General features: G+C 42.9%; 1 protein-coding gene across 1 annotated transcript in view; it reads right to left on the reverse strand.

The window, feature by feature from the left end:
* The window catches only part of FRY (FRY microtubule binding protein), a 398,333-nt gene that overhangs the window by 252,804 nt on the left and 118,624 nt on the right, over positions 1–26,905 (reverse strand). The window contains exon 6 of the mRNA XM_045016361.1: positions 111–310. Coding sequence (XP_044872296.1) covers positions 111–310 — 200 coding nt within the window. The remainder of the gene's footprint in view (positions 1–110; positions 311–26,905) is intronic.

Below are 26,905 nucleotides of genomic sequence, written 5' to 3' on the forward strand. Positions count from 1 at the left end.
TTTTGAAACCTCATTGAAATTTATATCATAATCTGAAACAGACTAGAAATTGCATAATAAACTCAACACTGATTTAACAATAAACTTTTTAGGATTTCCTTTGTACTCACCAGGGGCTCTGCCATGATGATGCGAATTTTGCGCTCAGCCTGAGTTGTAAAGTTAACAAATAAGCTCTTCAGGACATATTCGCCTGGTTTACTGTCTGGGTCAACACTGATGGGCAACATGGCTGGAGGTCCCTTTTCCCTTTGTGTGCCAGAAACAGGAGGAACTGGTGGTTTGATGTATCCGTTACCAACTGGAGAGGCTGAAATGTACAAGAAATATGTTTACTTTTGGCAACACCTGCATGTATTAGTTTTCTAAGACTATTCCAGTGTCTTATCAGTGAATCAAAGCAACAGATTAGATAATACTTAGTCCTGCCCTGAGTGCAGGGGACTGGACTAGATGACCTCTCGAGGTCCCTTCCAGTTCTATGATTCTATGATCATCAGGCCAACATACTATGTAAAAATAAATATTGAAAGTAAGTTGTGCACTTGTTGAACAAAAATGTGAAAATTTATACTAGGTGCTGTGGTCTATACATGATCTAGATTGTCACAAGAAACTGTAGATGACATCTTATATCTTATGACTGGGTACAGTTCCACTCTGTACTGTCTTTTACATGATGAGACCTGCCATCACTCAGCACTCTTAATAACGCTCCAGTTTCTCATCATCTTATCTTCCATTTAAGATCACTTTTGCTCAGTTGTCAACTATTCTCTTTATTGTTATTCAAAATGCTCAACTCCCACAGACATCAGGAGTATAACTATTTGTGTGTTAAAAACAGAATATAGAGTGCCTGATTTTCCTCTCATTTATAAATCAGGAGTAAATCCAGTGAGTTTCACCAGTATAAACCATATGCGAAAAGAGTCAGGCCCCAAATATTTTCTCTGATACTGGACATCTATTATTTTATCAGTTTACCTGAAAGGACAAAATACTTTTGTTTTATTAACATTATTTATCAACCTCATAAGCATGATGACAATGTGCATTGTATTTAGCTCTGCTTCTGTTTCTTATAACAAACCAGAAGAGAAATAAAAACAAATGCCAATACTGTTTTTCTATGCATGAGAACCCTAAACTTAAATTCCCAAACTTATGCCAGAAGAGGCTTAGTCCTCTATGGGGAAAAAATGACATGTTTGATCTTGTGGTGTGATGCTGGCTGCATCCTCTGCTGTTCACTTTCCAGTTGGTATAAGAAGTGGTATTATGAGCAGCTCTTGGAGCAGATCACCTGCCACACCTGCTGCAATTCATCAGAATACCTTTGAGCAGCTGTGGAGGTGGGGGCAGAGAGATTAAAAAATGATAATATGTACAAGGCTGATATCACTTCCCAATCTTGCTACAATCATAAGAGAAAAACACCAAAAAGCACATGCATTGCTTTTGTGTGCATCTTACCAGGTTAGAAAAAAAATGAGAACTGCAAATACAGAAGTAGATTTTTCAGATACCCAGTGATGGATACCACACATCTAAGATTAGAATCTGGCTCTTAGCATTCTATACCATATGCTCTTCTGGGACAAATTTGGTATCTTCTGCTTAAAGTTATTTTCAAATATTAACCATCTGAGTTTACCATAAAAATAGATGATATTTTATATGCTTAACATCCTGTTTCTACAAGGTGCTAAGCATCTTCAACTCCCAATAATTTCAATGGCATTTGAGGATGCACTGGACCTGGCAGGCAGTGCTCAGAACCTTGCAGAATTAAGCCCAACATTTTTGCACTGAAAATGATGGAAACTGCATTGCAGGGAACATTTTAAAAAAGACCATTATATCATGCAGGGCCGGCTCCAGAGCCCAGCGGGGCAAGCACCCGCCTGGGGCGGCCCTTTCCCGGGGGGGCGGCAGGCTGGGCCGGCGGACCTGCCGGAGCATGCCTGCGGCAGCTCAACCAGAGCCGCCGGACCAGCGAACCGCCCGCAGCTGCGGGAGGTCCAGCCAAGCCGCGCGACCAGCGGACCCTCCGCAGTCATGCCCGCGGGAGGTCCGCTGCTCCTGCGGCTCGGGGGCGCCTCCCGGGCATGACTGCTTGGGGCGGCCAAATTTGTAGAGCCGCCCCTGATATCATGTATATGCTAGCTAGACGGAAGTAAATTTACTCTTCTGTGTATGACAGAATAGCCATTACTCTTAAAAGGTGTCAAATATCCAATCCATATTGCTGTGCAGTGGGAATAAGCCTCTTAATTAACAAGATATGAGATCACATACAGCTCTAGTACAGCTATCACCAATTATTTTCTCCATCTAGCTGAACTTTCCATAAAGCTTATATTGATTATTGACTGTTAAAACATAATAATGATAATTAAGCTATGCTGGGAATGTGATATTGTGCATATAACAAATCGTAAATAGAGCACTTCTACATTTTTGATACAAAATTGTTTCTAAAAAAGGATTGCCTCATTTACTTCAGCTATTCTAAACAACAACAGACTTCATAGTGTATTAAGAAGAGAAAAATTGGCAAAGAGTGTATAACTACAAATTCCTCTCCCATCATCATTTAGGATGGTATTATGAGGTATTATGAAGAATAATGGGATGCAACTGAAAAAGGGAAAATTTATATTTAATATCAAATCTATTAGATGATGGAAGTGTCTCCCAACATATGTATAGAACCTCTGTCACTTGAGTCCTTTAGCAATGGATGAAACACTTTCAGTAAAGCTCTTTTCTGCAAAGATATTATGTAAAATAACATTGGGGTTCCAGGTTTATTGTGGCAATTTCTGACATTAAACTTGTTTAGTTTACAAGTAAAATGATCATTTTCTAACTGCCAGGTTCACATATTCATCTCAGGACTGAAAGGCAACATCACCACCATTAAGAAGATTTGACAACTCAAATTCTATCCTAATTTATACCTGTGCAACTAGTGTATGCAATTTCTGCCTTTTGTTGCATCTGTGTGGCATACTGTGTCAAATATTTGCATAGTAAAAGAGTAAAAAAATGTGACCCAGCAATTGGAACTTCATTGGCAACTCTGCTGCTGATCTGTGAGCCAGAACGGAACCCATAGTGTTGGCTCTGTAATGCTGATCTTAGTAAAATAAATGAGAACTTACATTTGTCACTACAGTCAACAGACAGTACTGTTTACACAAGGGAGTGGATCTGCGCAGTTACTTTTCACTGTAGAAACATACTTTAAGAATATATTGTAGGGACAAGTTTTGCACTTGCAGAAGGACAGACAAAATGGAGCAAAAACTTTTTACTACTAATTACTATAGTCAAAATTTTCAAAGCTGGCTGTCTGTTAGCATCTTAAAAATATATTTAGGTTCCTAAATTAAGGAGGCCTGATTTTCATAAGTGCTGAATAAATGCAAACATCCAGTTTTCAAAATTTTGGCTTCTGATTTGTAAGAAACACTGAAAGATATTTAAACCCTGTATACTATGTAGTAAGTTTTGAAGGATCTATATATGCAAATGAAAAACTGTCTTACATACAAAAAAATAGATTAACAGAATATAAAGGTTGCAAAGCCAAGCATTCAACATTTAGGAAATGCCAGAATTAAGGTTGCCAGTGTAACCTTAATGTGATCCCCTTGCGCTTATGCATGATGATATAGTCATTAATTACATGACCACATACTATCCTACTAAGATACTATGATGACAGCATCATAGAAAATCCTATGAGAAATTAATTCTGTACTAGGTACAGGATTTGAGTGGTATGCAGTAAATAATGCAAAGGGAAACACAATAAATGACAAGAATAAAACAAAATGTTTAATTAGCATTGAGTGAGCACCCTCCATCCTATGCACGCCATAGGGTATAGTCCTGTGGAAAAAATAGTATGTGATCACATAATTTTAGATTGTATTAAAATGCATAAACACCAGGGGGTTGATTGTAGGTTGCATGGGCAACCTTAATTTTGACATTTCCTAACTTTTGAATGCTAACTTTGCAAACTTAATGTTTAACATAGGTCTTTTTGGTTTTTATTTTTCACATACAGATGCACGCATGCACACACACACAAAACACCTGCCCCTGAAAATCTGTGCATGATATCACCCTTATCAGATCATCCCAAAAATATCTCCAACATTTCAAGTGCAATTCTAGTCTAATTTTGCTAGAGAATCACCCCCATTAAGCAACTAGTTTTGCTTGGTATCTTGAGTTATTGTTTAAATTCTATCATACCTGCAACCAATGGTATCCAGAAACATTAATCCTTCCCTACAGAACACTTTCACTTAGACCAGGTTATAACAGCATAGCATTTTCTTTAAATGTGAGAAAGAAATATTATAGACATTGCAATGAAATATCCACATACAGGGGCAGCTCTAGGGATTTTGCCACCCCAAGCATGGCAGGCAGGCTGCCTCCGGCAGTTTGCCTGCGGAGGGTCCGCTGATTCCACGGCTTCGGCGGACCTCCCGCAGTGTACGCCTGCAGGAGGTCCACCGAAGCCGCGGGACCAGCGGACCCTCCGCAGGCAAGCCGCCGAGGGCAGACTGCCTGCCGCCCTCGCGGCGCTGGCAGAGCGCCCCCTGCGGCTTGCCGCCCCAAGCACGCGCTTGGCGTGCTGGGGCCTGGAGCCGCCCCGTCCACATATCCTTCTGACCCTATGCCATTACTGAAAACTGGATAACTGCATTAAAATGTATGTTATATCACTGCTAATTCTTTTCATGTTGTAAATAATTTGCTTTTTCTGATGTGATAAACAATTACTATAGTAAGAGTTCTAAGAAAGCACAGTAGTTTTAATACATACATATGCAGTAAGCTGATGAAAAGTGAGGAGTACAAAACTAAATTATGCCATTTCCTCTGTACTTCTTGTACATTATATTACAGAAACTTTTCTTCAAACTCAAAGATCAAGCAAAACAACAGAAAAATCAATCTAGTATGTGCAAGTTAAAAACTTGCAACATAGCGGGTACAATTTTAGCAAAACACTGTTAGTGACTTCTCATTATCTTTAACAGGAAAAAGAATACATTATTTTATTTAACTTAAGAGAGCCAGATTTTGACTCTAACACCATGCAGGCTAATGAGACACACTAAAACATAAAGTCCCAATGTTTTTATACCTACCAAGCTCCTTTATAAAACTGATCACACTGAATCTTCTCCAACAGGCTACTGTAATATCCATGAGCCTGAAAATAACTGAGAAGTTCCAATTCTCAAAACTGTTTTCTTACTAAAACTGAGAAAAAATTACTTGTTTCATGATCCTGTTTCACACTTTCACTATATGTCTTTCTTCAACATCAAGGCAAGCATTTCATTTAGGTTTTTTGTTGTTGTTGTTGTTTTTTTAAATAGGCAAGTGCTGAAGTTAGAGCAGGCCTCCCGATCGGATCAGGCTTTCCATAACCAAAGGGGTAATTTTTAGCTTCAGCATATGATGATGACCTACAACTTGCAGAGTGGCTGCATGTCTATATTTATCCAAAAGTACATACTATACTGACAGATTAGTGAAACTACTTCAAGCACTCCAGGAACATGAGACTGGCTAATGCAGTTCGGCATAAACAAATCATGTATACCAAATATATGTATTAGCACACAGTTCAAGCTGAAGGCATTTAGTAAAGAAATGTTAAGGATACAGATAACAGGATGGGTGATAAAACCTTTGTTTTGTAACTAAGGTCTTTTGGCCACAAGTACAAACAGTTTACATTCCTTGAGACAAAACCAACACAGTATCCTTTTTCCATGTCAAAGAGCCAGTGAGAAACCACACATCCTTAAAGAAAATTACACAGTGAACATCTACTGGAATAACTCCTAAGGAAATGTGTTTGGTTTTAAAACTATAATTATAATATTAAAAAAGACACACAGTATAAACTAAATTGTTAAGAACTTAATTTATAAGGTCAAGTACATAGCAGCACGGTTGGCAAAAGGAAGCTTTTATGCTCTTTGAAGAAAAACCCTTCCAGATCAGTGACAGACTGTCAGGCAAGGAAAATAAAATTCAAGGCTTAAAAACAAACTAAAAATGTAGTAGATTGATCTTATTTTAGCCACAGGAACTGGTCAGGGACAATAAGTTTGTACAGACACACAACTAAGATTTTTATACATTTTTGTTAATGTAAATACTGTATTACTTTGCATCATTAATTTACATCATTTTCAGGAATAAAAAAGGCCTTATCAATGCAGATCTAAAATTAACAATGACATGTGATACCCTTAACTAACCATTTAAATAATGTATCTATCATATGAAGAAAACATACCTAAAGCACTATTTAAAAATCCACATGATGTTATATTGACCAAGACTGCTGAAGTTGAGTCTTATAGTATTACTCTCAACCCTGTGGGTTTTTTGTTTTGTTTTCTGCAGATTTATCCTTAATGGGTGAAATTCACCCTTGGAAAGAGGGCCAACACAAGTTCTATGCACCAGGTAACGTCACACTTTGAGGGACTAAGTGGAATTTATGTTCTGTAAAGGCCTTGGCCTTAACCTCTGCACAAGAATCAATTTCACCCAATATGAATATTTGTTTGTAGATTAAATTTGGCATGTGTTTTAAATATTTTTATAATACAGGGACAATCTGGCAGCAGCAGGTTCTGCTAAATGCAAAATCGCCATTTGCATCCTGAATCCATTGTATGTCGTCAATATGTATTCAAAAGGTAATTTCATACCTCTTGTTCCCTAGGAGAGTACATTCAATGGGTTTTCAGTGCTAGAGAAAGGAAATTATGTCCATATTGTATGTGCTTTTGGCTGACACACAAAGCAGCTTCCACACAGATCTTAGAAGATGTTACATGTCATACCCACCTACTTGTTTGCATTCCTTTCAGTGAATGGTGTTAAATGCTATTCTGGTAAGGAGGGAGGGGTGCATTCATCCCCTATCCTTATCTACTCAAGTGTTTATGACCTTATTCTGGGCCAATTATCTTTCTTGACAGGGAGGACTGGACATGGGGCTCCATAGTCCATCAAAATCTCTCCTGGTTCAGCCACAGGAATCACTAGAGAATGTGAATTGGTGTTTTCCCCCAGAAGCACCAAGCACGCTCTCTCCCTACTATCCCAGATCCTTTTTGGCCTCAGACTGAGATGGACTCAGTGTTAAAATCTGATCCACAGCACAGTAGTACATTAGACAAAATGTTGTACAATGGTTGTGTCGGGGACTCGAACCCCAACAGCGAAGTTCGTTGTCTGACCGCAGAGAGACAGGCAACACCAGCAAGGTCCGATCAAAAGTTCTTTATTGACAAGTGCACGTGTCAGTAAAAGAACAGCTCGTATCCGAAGAGAACCAGCCGCCTCTTTACAGCTTAGTATTAGCTTATATAGACAGTTTTATTTTACGTCATAGATCATTCACTAGAACAATCCACCCCCTTTGTCTAACAACTAGAAATTAGACACCTTTTAATATATACGCATGCCTAGTCTCTACAATATTGAATTGTTAATATCTCAACAAGCGCCAAAGGTTAGGAATGCAAGGGAGTTAAAACACACCGAACACTAAACCAAGGAGTTAGAGTCAGAACTGTGAGATGCTTGTATGTCTTATCAGTTCCTCAGACAGTTTGTTTCTCAATATAACACAGCTGGTCCCAGCCCCTTCACTGATCTCACTGTTTCCCAGGGCTTTGTGAGACAATGCTGCTTCTCAGTATTTTCCACTCTGAGATTACCCAGAAACCTCTAGATGCTTGACTCCAGTCAGGTTGGCACAACTGGTTTTGTGCTACATCTTTATTCAGGCCTAACAGTTGTAGCAGAGGACAAGACATCAGGAGTTCCTAGTTCTTCTCCAGCCACTTAACCTCTCTTTAGATCAGGTTTCCAATTTCAAACCTTTTGTAGTTCATAGAACAGATACATCTTTTTATCATCTCTAGTTGTTTAAACAAAGTGTTATTAACATTTTTCATATACCTTTGTTTTTAATTAATTAGATGAGACTATTTTGGATTAAAAATTTGCATCTTAATTCCATTTTTGCTTAGCATAGAAAAAATATTTAAAGACTATAATAGTTTGTTCTCTTTGCTGACAAATTCTATTATTGATGTAGGTGGCTCAAATAGAAATTGCTGTTTCAAAATACAATTAGCATAGTAAAGCATAAAGTGAGTCTCACAGGAAAAATTTCATGAAGTTACATACACAAATGCAAAAAAAACCCCAAATATTAGCTTTGTTAACTTTTTACAGTCTTTCCTTTCCTATCTTAGGGCTGGTCTACACTATGAGGTTAGGTTGAATTTAGCCGCGTTAGGTCGATTTTATAAACAATGCGGCTACACAACCAACCCTGTTCCGTCAACCTAAAGGGCTCTTAAAACCAACTGCTGTACTCGTCCCCGACGAGGGGAGCAGAACTAAAATCGACCTTCTTGGGTCGAATTTGGGGTAGTGCAGACGCAGTGTTGTGCAAGTTTATGGTATTGGCCTCCGGGAGCTATCCCAGAGTGCTCCAAAGTGACCGCTCTGGACAGCACTTTCAACTCCGAATCACTAGCCAGGTACACAGGAAAAGTCTCATGCTTTACTATGCTAATTGTATTTTGAAACAGCAATTTCTATTTGAGCCACCTACATCAATAATAGAATTTGAATTTCATTTCCTGTTTGGTCAGTGTGGCGAGCTCAGCAACACAGCTGACCATGGAGTCCCAGAATCGCAAACGTGCTCCAGCATGGAGTGAACAGGAGACACTGGAGCTGATTGCTGTATGGGAAGAAGAATCTGTGGAGGCAGAACTCCGATCAAAAAGAAGAAATGCTGATATATATGCCAAAATCCCACAGGACATGGTGGAGAAGGGCTACAACAGAGACACACAGCAGTGCCATGTGAAAGTTAAGGAGCTCAGGCAAGCCTAGTACAAGACAAAGGAGGCAAACGGTTGCTCTGGGTCAGAACCCCATACATGCCACTTCTATGATGAGCTGCATGCCATTTTAGGGGGGGGGATCCTATCCCACTGGGTCCATGGACACCTGCAAGGGGGGAGTCTCACGGCACATGAAAGAGGATTTTGTGGATGAGGAAGAGGAGGAGGAGGAGAATGTGCAGCAGGCGAGCAGAGAATCTGTTCCCCCTGGAAGCCAGGACCTTTTCATCACCCTAGAGGTAAGATCCTCCCAAGGCGGGTTCCCGGACCCTGACGGAGGAGAAGGCACTTCTGGTGAATGAACATTTGTAACTATACTACAGGGGTTAACAGCAATAGTGTTTAATGTTTGATTTGCCCTGAAGAATTGGGATGCATTCGCGGCCAGTAAAGCTACTGGAAAAGTCTGTTAACGTGTCTGGGGATGGAGCGGGAATCCTCCAGGGACATCTTCATGAAGCTCTCTTGGAGGTACTCTGAAAGCCTTTGCAGAAGCTTTCTCGGGAGAGCTGCCTTATTTCTTTCTCCACGGTAGAACACTTTACCACTCCAAGCCAGTAGCAAGTAGACTGGAATCATTGCAGTACAAAGCATGGCAGCGAATGGTCCTGGGTTTTGGTCACATTCATGCAACATTCAGTCTTCACCTTTTTGTGTCAGCCTCAGGAGAGTGATATCATTCATGGTCACCTGGTTGAAATAGGGGAAGTTTTGTAAGGGAACAGTAATTCCCTCTGTTTGCTGATCACCGACACATTAGACCCCAAGCATGGTTGGCTGTTTGCGCTTGGCTAAAAGGGATCATCCCGGAGAATAGCCATGTGGTGGGGGGAGGGGTGTGCTGCACATGCACCCCGAAACCGCAGCCCCTCCTTCTAAACAGTAAACCCAAATGGCATTGCTTGCTATGGGAAAGGAGGGTGCTGCAGTTTGAAACCATTCCCACATGCTATGAAGGCAGAAGAAGCCAACCTCACATACCCTTTGGCTTACCATGGCTGCTTGGAAACCGAATTCTGTTGTCCAGCCATGTGTGATGTGTCACCATACCGTCAGGCGCTCAATATAAAAGGCAAAAATGCGACCTTGTACCTAAAGCATATGTGCTGTCTGCTGTGAATTGCTTGATTCTCTGTGAAATAGTCTCCCTTTTGTTCTTAAATTTTACTCTCCCTTTTTATCCCCCCTACAGGTACAAATGTTTCTATGCTCCCCATATCAACTCCATCCCTGAGGTTATTGCAGATCAGAAGGCAAAAAAATGCACTTGTGATGACATGTTTTCCGAGCTCATGCTGTCCTCCCGCACTGATAGGGCACAGCTGAATGCATGGAGGCATTTGGTGGCAGAGGCCAGGAAAGCATTCAGTGAGCATGATCAGAACACGCAGGAGGAGATGCTGAGGCTATTGGGGGAGCAAATGGACATGATCAGGCACCTGGTGGAGCTGCAGGAAAGGAAACTAAAGCACAGACCCCTGCTGCATCAATTGTATAACTGCCTGCCCTCCTCACCAAGTTCCATATCCTCCTCACCCAGATGCCCAAGAATGTGCGGGGAGGGAGGGGCCTCCGGGCACCCAGCCACTCCACTCCAGCGGATGGCCCAAGCAACAGAAGGCTGTCATTCAAACAGCTTTGATTTGTAGTGTGGCTACAATAATCAATGTGGCCTTGTTCTTCCCTCCTCCCCCACCCCACACAGACTACCTTGTCAGTGATCTCATTTTTTTAAAATAAATAAAGAATGCATGGATTCAAAACAATAGGGACTTTATTTCCTTTGCCAGTTGTGGTCGAAGAGGGGAGGGAGATTGGCTTACAGGGAAGTAAATTCAACAAAAGGGGCAGTTTTGCATCAAGGGGAAACACACACAACTGTCACACGGTAGCCTGGCCAGTCACAAAACTGTTTTTCAAAGCCTCTCTGATGCGCAGCATGCCTTGCTATGCTCTTCTAATTGCCCTGGTGTCCAGCCAGACGATTTGCCTCAACCTCCCACCCCACCATAAACGTCTCCCCCTTACTCTCACAGATATTATGGAGCACACAGCAAGCAGTAATAACAATGGGAATATTGGTTGCACTGAGGTCTAACCTAGACAGCAAACAGTGCCCGCGGGCTTTTAAATGTCCATAGGCACATCTACCACCATTCTGCACTTGCTCAGCCTATAGCTGAACTGCTCCTTACTACTGTCCAGGCTGCCTGTGTACGGCTTCATGAGCCATGGGAGCAGGGGTAGGCTGGGTCCCCAAGGATAACTATAGGCATTTCAACATCCTCAGCGATAATATTCTAGTCTGGAAAGAAAGTCCCTTCTTGCAGCTTTTCGAACAGCCTGGAGTTCCTAAAGATGCGAGTGTCATGCACCTTTCCCGACCATACCACGTTGATGTCGGCAAAACATCCCTTGTGATCCACCAGTGCTTGCAGCACCATTGAGAAGTACCCTTTGTGGTTTATGTACTGGTTGGGAAGGTGGTCCAGTGCCAAGATAGGGATATGAGTTCCATCTATTGCCCCACCACAGTTAGGGAATCCCATTGCAGCAAAGCCATCCACTATGACCTGCACATTTCCCAGAGCCACTACCCTTGTTAGCAGGTCACTGATTACCTTGGCTACTTGGATCACAGCAGCCCCCACAGTAGATTTGCCCACTCCAAATTGATTCCTGACTGACCAGTAGCAGTCAGGCATTGCAAGCTTCCACAGGGCTATCGCCACTCACTTCTCAACTGTCAGGGCAGGTCTCATCTTGGTATTCCTGTGCTTCAGGGCAGGAGAAAACAACTCACAAAGTTCCAGGAAAGTGGCCTTACACATGCGAAAGTTTTGCAGCCACTGGGACTCATCCTATACTGGCAACCACCAGTCCATGCTTGTTTGCTGGGCCCAGAATCAGCATTCCACTATATCAACCTGCCCCACTGCTGCCATGATGTCCCAATTGCCACATCCCATGCTTTCAGGAACATCTGTGTCCACGTCCTCACAGTCGTCCTCATGCTGGCGGCTCCTAGCCAGGTTCTGCACATACTGCAGGATAATGCGTGAGATGTTTACAATGCTCACAACAGCGGCACTGAGCTGAGTGGGCTCCATGCTTGCCGTGCTATGGGGTCTGTACGGGTAACCCAGGAAAAAAGGCGTGAAACAATTGTTTGCCGTTGCTTTCAAGGAGGGAGGGAGGGGAGACTGATGACATGTGCCCAAAACCACCCGCGAAAATGTTTTTGCCCCATCAGGCATTGGGAGCTTAATCCAGAATTCCAGTGGGGAGTGGGGACTGTGGGATAGCTACCCACAGATCACCACTCCGTGAGTCGATGCTAGCGACGGTATTGAGGACCCACTCCACCGACTTAATGCACTTAGTGGGGACATATACAATCGACTGTATAAAATCGACTTCTAAAAATCGACTTCTCTAAAATCGACCTAATTTCTCTCCTCCTCTTCTGTCATTTTCAACTGATGAGTCCTCACTTATAGAAGAAATTCTTTTTACTAGACTCTAGGTATGTGACCTTGCACTTTGTACTATTAAAATTCATCCAAATTCTGTTTCACCGTTTTTCAAAGTCATCTAATTCTTCCTGTTTAATATTCCATTCCTCATCTATACTGTACCCAACTTTGTACCTTCGGCAAATTTCATTAGCACACTCCTAATGACTTAGTGCCAAGGTCATTAATAAAAATATTAAATAAGGTAAATTCCATGACCAGTCCTTGAGGAACACCACTAGCAACATCCCTACAGCCTGATAGTTCATCTTTTAGCATGACTAGTTGTCTTCTCCCCATTAGCCAGTTCCTTACCTACCTTACAATTCTTGTACTAATCCCCATCATCTCTAATTTAATTAATAACTTCCCATGCTTTTTAGAAGTCCAAGTATATTAGAATTAGATCTACTGCATTTCCCTTATCTAAAAAATCTCTTCTCAAAGAAAGATATCTGGTGGACAGGCATGATCTACCTTTGATAAACATAATTTCATTACATCCCCTTTTCTGATTACCTCCATGAATTTAATTATTTTTTCCTTCAACATTTGATCTAAAGCCTTGTATATTACTTCGGACAGATGAATGGGTCTATAATTGCTCAGATCACTTTTGTTATATGGAACAAAAAACTAGGTTGTATGTGGATGATGCTATCACTCTAATCCACAAAGGCTGATACCAAATTACTAGAACTCACTGAAAAGTCTTGGCACTTGTCTGGATATCAGATTAACTAGAACAAATCTGAGGAGTTAGGATTAACTAAATACATGTACTGGGCTTTGCTTAGTCTGTGGGATTTCCAATGGAAGTGGATAGCATTCAAATATCTAGGAATTCACCATTATACAAGACACTGGTGAGACCTCACCTGGAATACTGTGGGCAGTTCTGGTCTCCCATGTTTAAGAAGGATGAATTCAAACTGGAGCAGGTACAGAGAAGGGCTACTAGGATGATCCGAGGAATGGAAAACCTGTCATATGAAAGGAGACTCAAAGAGCTTGGCTTGTTTAGCCTAACCAAAAGAAGGCTGAGGGGAGATATGACTGCTCTCTATAAATATATCAGAGGAATAAATACCAGGGAGGGAGAGGAATTGTTTAAGCTCAGTAACAATATGGACACAAGAACAAATGGATATAAACTGGCTATCAGGAAGTTTAGATTTGAAATTAGATGAAGGTTTCTAACCATCAGAGGAGTGAAGTTCTGGAACAGCCTTCCAAGGGGAGCAGTGGGGGCAAAAGACATATCTGGCTTCAAGACTAAGCTTGATAAGTTTATGGAGGGGATGGTATAATGGGACAGCCTAATTTTGGCAATTAATTCGTCTTTGACTACTAGCGGTAAATATGCCCAACGGCTTGTGATGGGATGTTAGATGGGGTGAGATCTGAGTTACTATAGAGAATTCTTTCCTGGGTGTCTGGCTGGTGAGTCTTGCCCACATGCTCAGGGTTTAGCTGATCACCATATTTGGGGTCGGGAAGGAATTTTCCTCCAGGGCAGATTGGAAGAAGCCCTGGGGGGTTTTCACCTTCCTCCGCAGCGTGGGGCATGGGTCACTTGCTGGAAGGTTCTCTGCACCTTGAAGTCTTTAAACCATGATTTGAGGACTTGGATGGCTCAGACGCAGGTTTGATACACGAATGGGTGGGTGAGATTCTGTGGCCTGCATTGTGCAGGAGGTCAGACTAGATGATCATAATGGTCCCTTCTGACCTTAAAGTCTATGATTCTATGAATTCTAATCCCTTGAGATTTAAAGCAAATACTTACAATCAGTTTAGACCCAATTATTATATAAATTACTAACAACCTGGGTAAATGGGCAGCTATCCTTCTCAGCCTCTTGACAAAAATAAACCGGATAAAAATAGTAAAGAGTCTTGTGGCACCTTATAGACTAACAGACGTTTTGGAGCATGAGCTTTCGTGGGTGAATACCCACTTCGTCGGATGCATGAGCTTCGTCAAAAGCTCATGCTCCAAAACGTCTGTTCGTCTATAAGGTGCCACAAGACTCTTTGCTGCTTTTACAGGTCCAGACTAACACGGCCCCTGATACTTGACACCATGCAAGGCACTGCATTTAGCCGTATGGAGTGGAAATCCATCCAACTCATGAAGAAACTTGCACAAATACAGACAGATATCATCTTCCTTTCCAAATGCAAACGGATGGACATCATACCAAATGGACTAAAGGTAAAAAATCCACTGCTATCTACATACTACACAGACCACAGTGAGAGACTATGCCATACTCTATCAAAGAAACTGAGGAACCACCTGATCAGCATCCTATACAGCAAACAGGAAAACATCAAAAAAGAGCTCTCCAACCTGGAGACTCTCATAAATAACAAAACTTCCATACAAATGGACTTCACTAAAATAAGACAGGAGATCTACATTACTCACTTCACCTCTCTACAAAGGAAAAAAGACTGTAAGCTGTCTAAACTCCTACCTGCCACATGGGGCCACAACCATGGTACCCCTAACCCACCCAGCAATATCGTCAATCTATCCAACCACACACACAGCCCAGAAGAAAAGTCTGTCCTATCTCGGGGACTCTCTTTCTGCCCTGCCACCCCCACTAACATGATACAGTTCTGCGGCGATCTGGAAGCCTACTTTTGCCATCTCCGACTCAAAGAATACTTTCAGGATAACACTGAACAGCCCACTGATACACAGTTACCCTCCCACCAACAGCACAAGAAGAAGAACTCCACATGGACTCCTCCTGAGGGTCGAAATGACAGTCTGGACCTATACATAGAATGCTTCCACCAACGTGCACAGGCAGAAATTGTGGAAAAACAACATCGCTTGCCTCATAACCTAAGTTGTGCAGAACGCAATGCCATCCACAGCCTCAGAAACCACCCTGACATTATAATCAAAGAGGCTGATAAAGGAGGTGCTGTTGTCATCATGAACAGGTCTGACTACCAAAAGGAGGCCGCCAGACAACTCTCCAATACCAAATTCTACAGGCCACTTCCCTCAGATCCCACTGAGGAATACACTAAGAAACTGCACCATCTACTCAGGACACTCCCTACATTAACACCGGAACAAATCAACATACCCTTAGAGCCCCGACCAGGGTTATTCTATCTACTACCCAAGATCCACAAACCCAGAAATCCTGGACACCCCATCATCTCGGGCATTGGCACTCTCTCTGAAGGACTGTCTGGATATGTGGACTCTCTACTTAGACCCTATGCCACCAGCACTCCCAGCTATCTCCGTGACACCACTGATTTCCTGGGGAGACTGCAGTGCATTGGTGACCTTCCAGAAAACACCATCCTAGCCACCATGGATGTAGAGGCTCTCTACACAAACATCCCACACACTGATGGAATACAAGCTGTCAGGAACAGTATCCCTGATGATGCCACAGCACAACTGGTTGCTGAGCTCTGTGCCTTTATCCTCACACACAACTATTTCAAATTTAATGACAATATATATCTCCAGATCAGTGGCACCACTATGGGCACCCGCATGGCCCCACAATATGCCAATATTTTTATGGCTGACCTGGAACAACGCTTCCTCAGCTCTCATCCACTCATGCCCCTTCTCTACCTACGCTACATAGATGACATCATCATCATCTGGACCCATGGGAAGGAGACTCTGGAAAAATTCCACCACGATTTCAACAGCTTCCACCCCTCCATCAACCTCAGCCTGGACCAATCTACACGGGAGGTCCAGTTCCTAGACACCACGGTGCAAATAAGTGATGGTCACATTAACACCATCCTATACCGAAAACCTACCGACTGCTATGCCTACCTTCATGCCTCCAGCTTCCATCCCGGGCACACCACACGGTCCGTTGTCTACAGCCAAGCACTGAGGTACAACTGTATCTGCTCTAAGCCCTCAGACAGAGACCAACACCTACAAAATCTCCATCAAGCATTCTCAAAACTACAATACCCACAAGAGGAAATAAGGAAACAGATCAACAGAGCCAGATGTGTACCCAGAAGCCTCCTACTGCAAGACAAACCCAAGAAAGAAACCAACAGGACTCCACTGGCCATCACACACAGTCCCCAGCTAAAACCCCTCCAACGCATCATCAGGGATCTACAACCCATCCTGGACAATGATCCCATACTTTCACAGACCTTGGGTGGCAGGCCAGTCCTCGCCCACAGACAACCTGCCAACCTGAAGCATATTCTCACCAGTAACTGCACACTGCACCATAGTAACTCTAACTCAGGAACCAATCCATGCAACAAACCTCGATGCCAACTCTGCCCACATATCTACACCAGCGACACCATCACAGGATCTAACCAGATCAGCCACACCATCACCGGTTCATTCACCTGCACGTCCACCAACGTAATATACGCCATCATATGCCAGCAATGCCCCTCTGCTATGTACATCGGCCAAACTGGACAGTCTCTAAGGAAAAGGATAAATGGACACAAATCAGATATTAGGAATGGCAATATACAAAAACCTGTAAGAGAACACTTCAACCTCCCTGGCCACACAATAGCAGATCTTAAGGTGGCCATCCTGCAGCAAGAAAACTTCAGGACCAGACTTCAGAGAGAAACTGCTGAGCTTCAGTTCATCTGCAAATTTGACACCATCAGTTCAAGATTAAACAAAGACTGTCAATGGCTTGCCAACTACAAAACCAGTTTCTCCTCTCTTGGTTTTCACACCTCAGCTGCTAGAAGAGGGCCTCATCCTCCCTGATTGAACTAACCTCGTTATCTCTAGCCTGTTTCTTGCTTGCTTATATATACCTGCCCCTGGAAATTTCCACTACATGCATCCGACGAAGTGGGTATTCACCCACGAAAGCTCATGCTCCAAAACGTCTGTTAGTCTATAAGGTGCCACAAGACTCTTTGCTGCTTTTACAGATCCAGACTAACATGGCTACCCCTCTGATACCTGATAAAAATAAACACACTACTCAGATTAACATATATGTTCAGGGCTACTCCCACTCCAAATATCCTAATACTATTTTCAGAAAAATCAATTATATTCTTTTTTTTTGGAAGGGAGGGTGCGGGGGGGAGGGAGGGAGAAGAATCATGTCCTTTAAGAGACTTCAGCTACCAGTCGATCTAGGCAGGTTTAGAATCACATAGCTGATGCAATATCATAATGTCTTTATAATAAGCCAGGCCATGCAATGGACATATACTATCACAAATCAAACATCTATGTGGGTGAATATTAAGAAGGAGCTGTCCTACTCTTTGCTATTATGGCTATATTGAGCTCTACAGACTGTAGATATCAAAACTATCTAATTCCCACCACCTGTACGGCCTGTCAAATAAGGGCCAAGTTAGAATGCCAACACAAATTTCACCCTTCATTTGGGAATCCCATTTTAAAAATTGGGGGAAAGATGATAATGTGGAAAAACTGGATGGAATTTAGCATACTATAAATATCTCCCTCCCAACTAATAAGTGAGGACCTAATCACATTGTTTACTTCTCTCCAACTACAATACAACCTATAAGGTACGGCAATGTAATGAGGCAGAATGACCTCATTCTGGCACAGAGGGCTCCTGTTGGGTTCGGCTAACCCTTCTCCTTCCCCTTCAAAGGAAGTGCAGTGGCAGGGCCGGCAGTATCAGATCAGAGCCCTGAAGCTTAGTTGGAACCAGACCACGGAAGGAGCCCAATGTCCTTCCCAACAAGAAATTGCCAGCGGAGATCACGACCATCTGTGGCAGGTGACGACTGCCCTGAGTCAGCCTGGAGAGAAGGCCAGAAACTATCCCAAGAGATGGAGAGACCTAGAGAGGCAATGGAGAGTGAGCTGCTCGGCACAGAGATGAGGAACCATGCCCCAGCAGTCATAGAGCAGCCCCACCAGACAAAAGTAGGAAGTAGCCCAAGGAAACGAGGCACTGACTTGGCTCTATTGCTGGGAGGCAAGGCAGCAACCCCATGCTTCCCTGCCAACCCTGTGACAGGATCAGCCATTCACTTCAAGGGTCCTGGGCTGAGACCCAGTGAAGCAGGGTGGACATGGGTCCACCCACCTCTGGCCCCGCACCTGGTTCTGGATAAGCCACAGACTGCTTGCTTGCTTAGCCCCTATCCAGAAAGCCTGAGACATTGACTGCTTATTTGCTTAGCCCTCAGGAAGGAGGCCTAAGTCACAGGCTGCTTCAGTATTCAACCCTTAGGCCAGAAGGCCTGATCTACTGACTGTCTGCTCTGCCCCTCATCCAGGAGGCCTGAGCTAACACTTTCTTAGTGGCTTGGCTGCGAGCCAGGTTGCCTGACAGACCAACCCGACATGAGCACTGATTTCCTGCTGCCACCAAAGGGGGGCGCTCCTGGCCCTGAGACATAGGAACCTTACAGGCAACATATTCAAATCTGTCTCCTGCTCACCTCAGAATTTGTCTGGAAGCAATTGCACTGTCCAAAGTGCCTGAACTCAAATTTTGTAGAATTATATCATTCCTCCAGACTGGCAGCTACACTATACAACCTGCCAAAATATTAATACTGATGTAATGAGGCTAAAATGGAACAAAGAACTGGCAATAAATAGCTCACCTCCACAGTGGAACAGAGCAATATGAGAGACTACGGAAGCAAACTTGGACCTCCAATTATGTTTCATTCTACACAAAATCATCTTTAGGGTGCACTGGTCACCCCAAGCACTACACAAAATTAAAGCTGCCCCCAGTGATCAATTGTGGAAAAGTGGGGGCGAAGGAGCCCCAGAAAAAATGTGGGTCCATTTGGGACAGTTTCCTAGAACTGGTTGACTAAAGTTCCCTGCAAGAGACTTGGATGAAAGGCAGACAATAAATCCACATACTACTTTCTCTCATTCCTCCCACCCTTTTCCCTCTTGACTTTGATTTCTTTAATTTTTTGTTTGTTTGTTTATGCTGATATGTGTCTGGAAATAGTGCAGTTAATATGTGGGAAGCCAGGCATTGTGTAAATACAGTAAAAGCTGGTTTATCAGGCATGTTGGAAGAATGGGAGGTGTTGAGAAGTGAAAAATGCTGGTTAATTAAGAGGGAGGGAGTTTGGGTGTGGGAGGGGATGTGGGGCTAGGGGTTAGAGCGCGGATGGGGGTGCAGGGCGTGGGCTCTGGGAAGGATTTGGGTGCAGGAGGGGGCTCGGGGCAGCAGGTTGGGGCATGGGAGCGAGTGCGGGGGGTGCCGGATCCAGGGGGCGCTCACCTCGGGCAGCTCCCCACAAGCGGCAACCTGTCCTGGCTGTTCCTAGGCGGAGGCGCGGCAGGTGGCTCTGTGCACTGCCCCTGCCCCTTCCCCCCCCCATTGACTCTGCATCTCCCATTGGCCAGGAACCACGGCCAATGGGAGCTGTGGGGGTGGCACCTGCGGCCGGAGGCAGCACACAGAGCTGTCTGCCGTGCCTCCGCCTAGGAACAGCCGGGACAGGTTGCCACTTGCGGGAAGCCACCCAAGGTGAGCATCCCCTGGATCTGGCACCCCACACCTCCTGCTTCACACCAATCCCCCTCCCTCACCCATACTCCCTCCCAGAGCCTGTGCTGCACACTACCTCCCATGCCCCAACCCCCTGCCAGCCCCACGCCAAGTGGACTATAAACCGGACTTCCAATGAAGATCAGAAATGCTAGTTTATAGAACTTTCCGGTTGGTGAAGTGCCAGATAAAACAGATGTTACTGAATCTTGTTTTTTCCTCATTTCTGGTGTTTATTACTTTTGCATTTGTTCTGTGTGTTGGCACCTAGGATTTATATGGTTTGTTATAAGAAAAATTGAAAAAGTTTAATAAATAATAAATATTTGCACAATATCAGAGTGATCTTTTACTGTTGTTTCTGCATGGGATTGAACTGTTTCATACTTTCATAGACATTTAAGACATTTAACTTATTTATATTTAATGGTGGAACTTGGCATACTTAGAACATGACGACATCATTTGGGGGGATAACTTCCTCTCACTTATGGAAATACCCAAATTGTCTCTGTTATGAGTTGAACTAGACACAAATACAGCTCAGCTTCTGTGTTTTGGAGAACAATTAAATGTTTCCTCCTTGAATGCTGACCTTGGGTTAACAAGTATGTTTAGGAAATCCTGACAAAACTTTCTATATGTCTTTAAAGGTTTTATTATCTTTGCTGATCTTGCCAATTATTTCAAAAGTAAAAAGGTTTTAATAATCAGGGGGAAAGTCATCACATTTTGTACTTAAATAAGTAAACTGATTTGGATAAATTAAAAACAGACATTGAACATTGGCCTGTTTCCCAAACTGAACCAGAACATCTTTGAGATTCACATAAAGTTAAAGTTTGTAGTAAAGATTTTCACATTTCCCTACATTTAGTTGTTTTTGTTAAAATACTGAATGAAAAGCTACTCTCTAAATTTCTGATCTGGTTAAAACTAGAGTACTGGCAAGTTCACATATAAAAAACGGGTTTCCCATACGATTTCTAGCCTGATGTTTTGTTGAATTAGCCTTTCATTTTCGAGAAGAAGAGGTGAAGACGCTTCTTTGAATTTTGTGGGTTTAAAACTTGGAAAAGGCCCAGGAAGCTCAAGATTTAAAAGAAGAATGCAAATACAATGCTAAAAAGTAAGAATCTCTGCTTCAAAAAAATGAGGGGCCACCAAACACAAAGGACATGACCTGCATTTTCCCTCTTTACTCCGCTTCTTTTGGGCAAGGTGTACTTTTTTCCCTCCCTAAACATGCAACAATAAAGATGATTAGGGTTTTAGCTGAGATAGAAAACAGAAATATTTTTGTTTATTAAAGATCATATTTTTCACAGGACTAGGAGTGTAAACACTGGTATCCTGGCCATATTCCAATTTAAGTAGTTACCATCTACGTTCCCTCTAAGCTGCCCAGCTGCATGGCCGCCTATTAAGCCCTGCACAGGGGCTTGGACAGGGCCGGCTCCAGGATTTTCCCACCGCAAGCGGCAGGGGAAAAAAAAAAAAAAGCCGCGATTGCGATCGGTGGCAGCTCCACCGCGCTGCTTCATTCTTCGGCGGCAAGTCCTTCTCTCCTAGAGAGACTGAGGGACCTGCTGCCAAAAAGCTGGACGTGCCGCCCCCTTCCGTTGGCCACCCCAAGCACCTGCTTGCTGCGCTGGTGCTTGGAGCTAGCCCTGCCTCCCCACCAGCTCCAGCGCGGACCTGCCCAGGGGTTGCCGTGGCCAGGGGAGAGGAGGCCCTTCCTTGGCCCGGCCCAGCCCAGCTGGAGCAGCCGCACCTGGACAGAGGTGCCTCTCCTCTGGCCCCGAACTGCTGGGGCGAGAGAGGGCTGGGGTGAGTCCTCTCTCCCACTGCAGCCCTAGGGCAGCCTGTACCCCAAACCCCTCATCCCTGGCCTCACCCTAGAGCCTGCACCCCAATCCTCTGCCCCATTCCTGAGCCCCCTCCTTCACCCCAAACCCCTCATCCCCAGCCCTACCCCAGAGCCCTCATTCCCCTAGACCCCAACACTCTGCCCCATCCCTGAGCCCCCTCTCACACTTCGAATCCCTTGGCCCTGTCCACACCGCATGAATTTTGTTATGTGTCACACATCTCCTCCATATTGGCGCACATAACAAAATTAATTCGGCACATGGACGTAAAAATTGGAGGGAACACTTCACTACAGATAATTAATTTTTTAGGTAAGTGAATTCTCGACTCTTTCTCATGGGGCCTGACTTAAGTATGTTTTTTCATTCATTTTTGTGCATTTTTTCTCCTTGTCTCTGGTTCTCAGCACATGGGAAGAGTGGATTAACAGCATGTAATAATGTATCTTTTTCCAGTGGTGACTTCTTTGATGGCAATCAGGGGTTTCAGTGTATAAAAAGGGTGTTCATCACAGTCCACTGGGCAATATAAAAAACACTGTTTTTCTACATGCTGTATTTGGTGTTTACTACTGTCTGGTCAAGTATGGTGTACAGTCAGATAGTAGGTTAAATTCCATCTGGTTGAATGATTTGTTCAAGTGAACGGTTTTTATTTAGTAGCTGGCTTCAAGCCAGAGTTTCAGAAGCTTTCATTGAGTTAAAGTGGATGCAAAAAGTCTTGTCAGGTAATGTCAAGGCAAGAAGTGCTTTTGTTCGTGAAGTCTGGGTCTAGCAATAGCTACTATGCAACATTTGTTTTTTGGGTTTGGAAATGAGAAACAAAGTGGATTCAGTGTTGAAGGAGAAAGTACATAATGCTTAGATATTACAACAATGGGTTCTACAGAAAACCCTAAGATAGAATATAAGTCTTTAGATAGTAGCAAATTATGACATCTCTTGATGGGGTGGCTGTAAACAGGCTAGATTAATATGAAATATGGAAAATTTAGTTAGGCCTTGATCCTGCAAACATGTAAGCGTGTTATTAACTGCCCCATTGAAATCAATGGGAGTACTCATGGTAGTAAAGTTAAGAACATGCTTAAGTGTTTTCAGGATCAGAGCCTTAGAATGTCTTTTTCAGCAGAAACAGATCATGCCGTGGGAGCCCCCCTGTCGTCAGTGGTAAGTAACAATAACCAAAAATGAAGCAATCAAAGATAGCAAATGACAATGGTAGCGGTAATTTTATTTTAAGAATTGAAGATCCATATCCTGGTTGCATATAATATATATTTTTCCTCAATTTTCCTTTAATATATGCTATGTTGGTTGCTGCATTGTAGAGGTGCATCACTCAGTCTGACTTCTTGTTAAATTAATGTTTGTTCACAGAAAACTTTTGTTTTATTTGTTTCGCTCAAGGAAAGTGGTGTAATATTTAAATTTTGCTGTGGAAGTTTAGCTTGTGTAAAGTGCCAGCTAAGGGTTTAATTCTCACCTTGGGCTGTTCCAGCTTCCACCCACACAACCCTGATTATGGACCTCACCAGTGGCAGTTTAATTGCTGACTTATGTGGAGTGCAAGAAACAAAAATAAAAATAGTTGCTGCCCCTGAATAGCTTATAGAAAAAAAGAGATTTAAAGTAGGCAAGAAGCACTGGGGGGATCTAGGTGAGGGAGTAACAAAGGCATCAATATTTTTAAAAGTATGGTTCTACTTTGAAAAATAACTGTGTAAAAATGGTACCTTACTCACTTGGGCACAAATTCAGCAAAGCACTTAATCACATGGTTAACTTCTGGCTCTGAGGTTCCAAGAGCGAACTGGCTTCTGTTTCTTGTGCATCATTAACAGAATTATTTACTAAGTTCCAGTTGCGGGGACTATTAATTATCATGAGGTAATAGAGTTTCATAAATATGTATATGTTGCACAGGAACCACTTCATCCACAATTTATATGCAGCTACCTATCCAGTGGAACAACGTAACTGTTAAGAGCACATAACAACATTATACAATGGTTTTGAACAAGGACTGAAGAATAGTGACCAGAGGAAAGTTCAAGGGATGTTCTAGACATGCAGAATGGTAACCAGTGTTCCATCTAATTTTTTACATCCATGTGCGGAATGAATGTTATGTGCACCAATATGGAGGTGATGTATGACACATCACCTTCATTTTGGTGCACATAACAAAATTCATGTGGTGGGGGTGGGGCTGAGGGGTTTGGAGTGTGGGAGGGGTCTCAGGGCTGGGGCAGGGTGTTGGGGTGTGGGGGCTCTGGCTAGGGGTGCAGGCTCTGGGGTGGGGCTGGGAATGAGAGGTTCAGGGTGTGGGAGGGGGCTCAGGGCTGCGGCAGAGGGGGGCACGAGGGCTCTGGCTTGGGGTGCAGGCTCTGGGATCAGGCCAGGGATGAGGGGTTTGGGGTGCGGGCTGCCCCAGGGCAGCCGTGGGAGAGAGGACTCCTCCAAGCCCTCTCTCACCACAGCAGCTGGGGACCAGGGGTAAGGTGCCTCTCCCCAGCTGAGGCAGCTCCAGCTGGGCTGGGCCAGGCCAAAGGAAGGCCTCCTCTCCCCTGGCCGTGGCAAGTCTGGAGCAGGTCTGCACTGGGGCCGGCGGGGAGGGGTGCCTCTTCCTACCGCGGTAGATCTGCGCTGGGGCTGGTGGGGAGGGGCGCTTCTCCCCGCCGCGGTATGTCCATGCTGGGGCCAGGGGCTTAATAGGCAGCTGCACAGCCGCGCAGCTTAGAGGGAACTTAGCTGTAGTGCTCCTTTACAGATCTGGTGGTTCCTTAATATCAGATATATTTCAGTTGTTAAGGGATCTGGCCACCCAAATCTATTTTAAAATCTCTTATAAAATGTAATCTTATAATACTTCAATTTAATATTCAAATAATATTGATATATTGGGGTAAGTTCAGAAAAGGGCAACAACAGTGACAAACTGCAGGGAATAGTTTATGAAAAAAAGATTGAAGGGCTAAATATATGTATTTTGACAGTGGCAATTAAGAGCAGACACAATAGTTCCCAAATATCTGAAGGGTGTAAACACGAAGAAACTAGAGGAATTATTTAGGATAGCACAAAGGGATATAACAACAAATAACTGAATTAAAGGGAAAATGTAGGGTGAAAAAGAGGGAAGACTTCCTGACAGTAAAATAAAAAAGTGGTGGAAGCCCTTTACTTGGGACATTTAAATTTAGACTGGATGATATGGTATTAATTTTCAATTGATTTACTGGAACAGGAAAGCAAATGTGCCATTATTTAAACAGAGTAAATGGGATCAAACAGGTAATAACACGCCTGTCAGCCAGGCACTGATCCCAGACAAAATAATAGAATGGATGATACAGGACTCAATTAATAAAGAGTTAAAGGAGAATAATGTAATATATGTCAATCAACATGGCCAAGTTCTTTTCAGAATTACTGCTTCCCAGGATATACAATTTTCATTTGGTAAGTATGGCCTTTATTCATTGTTTCTAGATGTATGACGAGAATTGGGCAAATAATGTGGTTTTGGTTCACTAGCAATTCTGAAAAACTGGGGAAAAAATTGGGGTCAAACTGAAAACAATTTTTAAAAAATATTTTCAGCAAATCAAAAAGCTGAAAACATTTCAAGTAGGGTCAAAATGAAATGTTTTGCTTCAACCTAACTCAAAAACTTTTGTTTCAATTTTGGGCATTTTGACAAAAGCAAAGGAGTATTAGATTCACAAAATGGTTGGGGCTGAAGGGAGGGAGAGAAGGAGGCAGCCTCCCTAATAACTTTTACCCCAGTGGTTAGGGAACTTACCCATGATTTAGGAGACCCCAATTCAATTCCCACCTTTGCCTGACAGGGAAAAGGGATTGGAACATGGGTCTCCTACCTCTCAGGAGAGTGTCCTTCCCACCAGAATATAGAGACATTCTCACATTCACTGTAGCCCACTGCATGTGTATTTGTACACAACAGGAGAGACCTAATTCAGAATACCCTATAGTCTCCCACATCCTGGAACCACTCACCAAAGGGTACTGGTGGATTTTCTATCATTGGAAATTTTAAAATCAAGCTTGGATGTTTTTTCTAAAAGGTATGTTCTAGTTCAAATAGGAAATAATTCAGGGAAGTCATATTGCCTGTGTTATACAGGTCAGTCTAGATCATCACAATGATCCTTTCTAGCTTTATTATCTATGAACTAGTAGAAAACACAATGCAGGGAACAAGCCTGCATTGGTATGAGGATGGAACAGATTTCCTAAGTAGGTCTTGCCCATCTCAAATTTCTATATTTCTATAAGAATAAAAATTTCAGAATTTTTGAACAGACATCTTAACTTTGTAATGCATATCTGAACCTAAATGTGTTTTGAGGTTTTCCCATCACTATTTCATTTTTGTCTTTGTGACCATTATTGTGGAATAATTTCCTACCAAGTTGACTTGTTGAACATGCTTTGCCAAATGAGAAGCTGGTTTAAGAATAACTTTGTAAATTACGCTTCTAAGGATTATGAAAAATGGGAGCAGTTAATTGAGATGATTGTGTTTTCATGGCATTTTCTGAGGACAGAGGAGTACAGTATGTTGCCAGAGTCATTCTTAGATACCCTTTATGACTAATCCGTGAAGTGATGAAATCAACTTTGGTAAAAACTGGTGGTTTTGCTGAGTTTATGAAACATTATTAAATCCGCTGCATTAGTAATACAAGAAATTATTTTAATACAATACAAATTATTTCAAAGAAACCAATTAACAAAATAAGCCAAAATTGTAAATAGTTTTCCTCTTATGAGGAAAAACCCAAATAAAATATCCACTCATTATATCACATTGAGAAAGGCCATTTGTAGTAGAAACACTGGTATGCGTCTTTCCTAATTATGTGACTGAGAAATTTGTCTGTATGTAATTTAAATAAAATTTGTTCTATTTAAACTTTTTTTGGTCATAAGAAAACTTTTGTTACAGAGCATTCAAACTCAGTCAATGACAC

This window comes from Mauremys mutica, chromosome 1 (assembly GCF_020497125.1).
Source record: "Mauremys mutica isolate MM-2020 ecotype Southern chromosome 1, ASM2049712v1, whole genome shotgun sequence".
Lineage (NCBI taxonomy): Eukaryota > Metazoa > Chordata > Testudines > Geoemydidae > Mauremys > Mauremys mutica.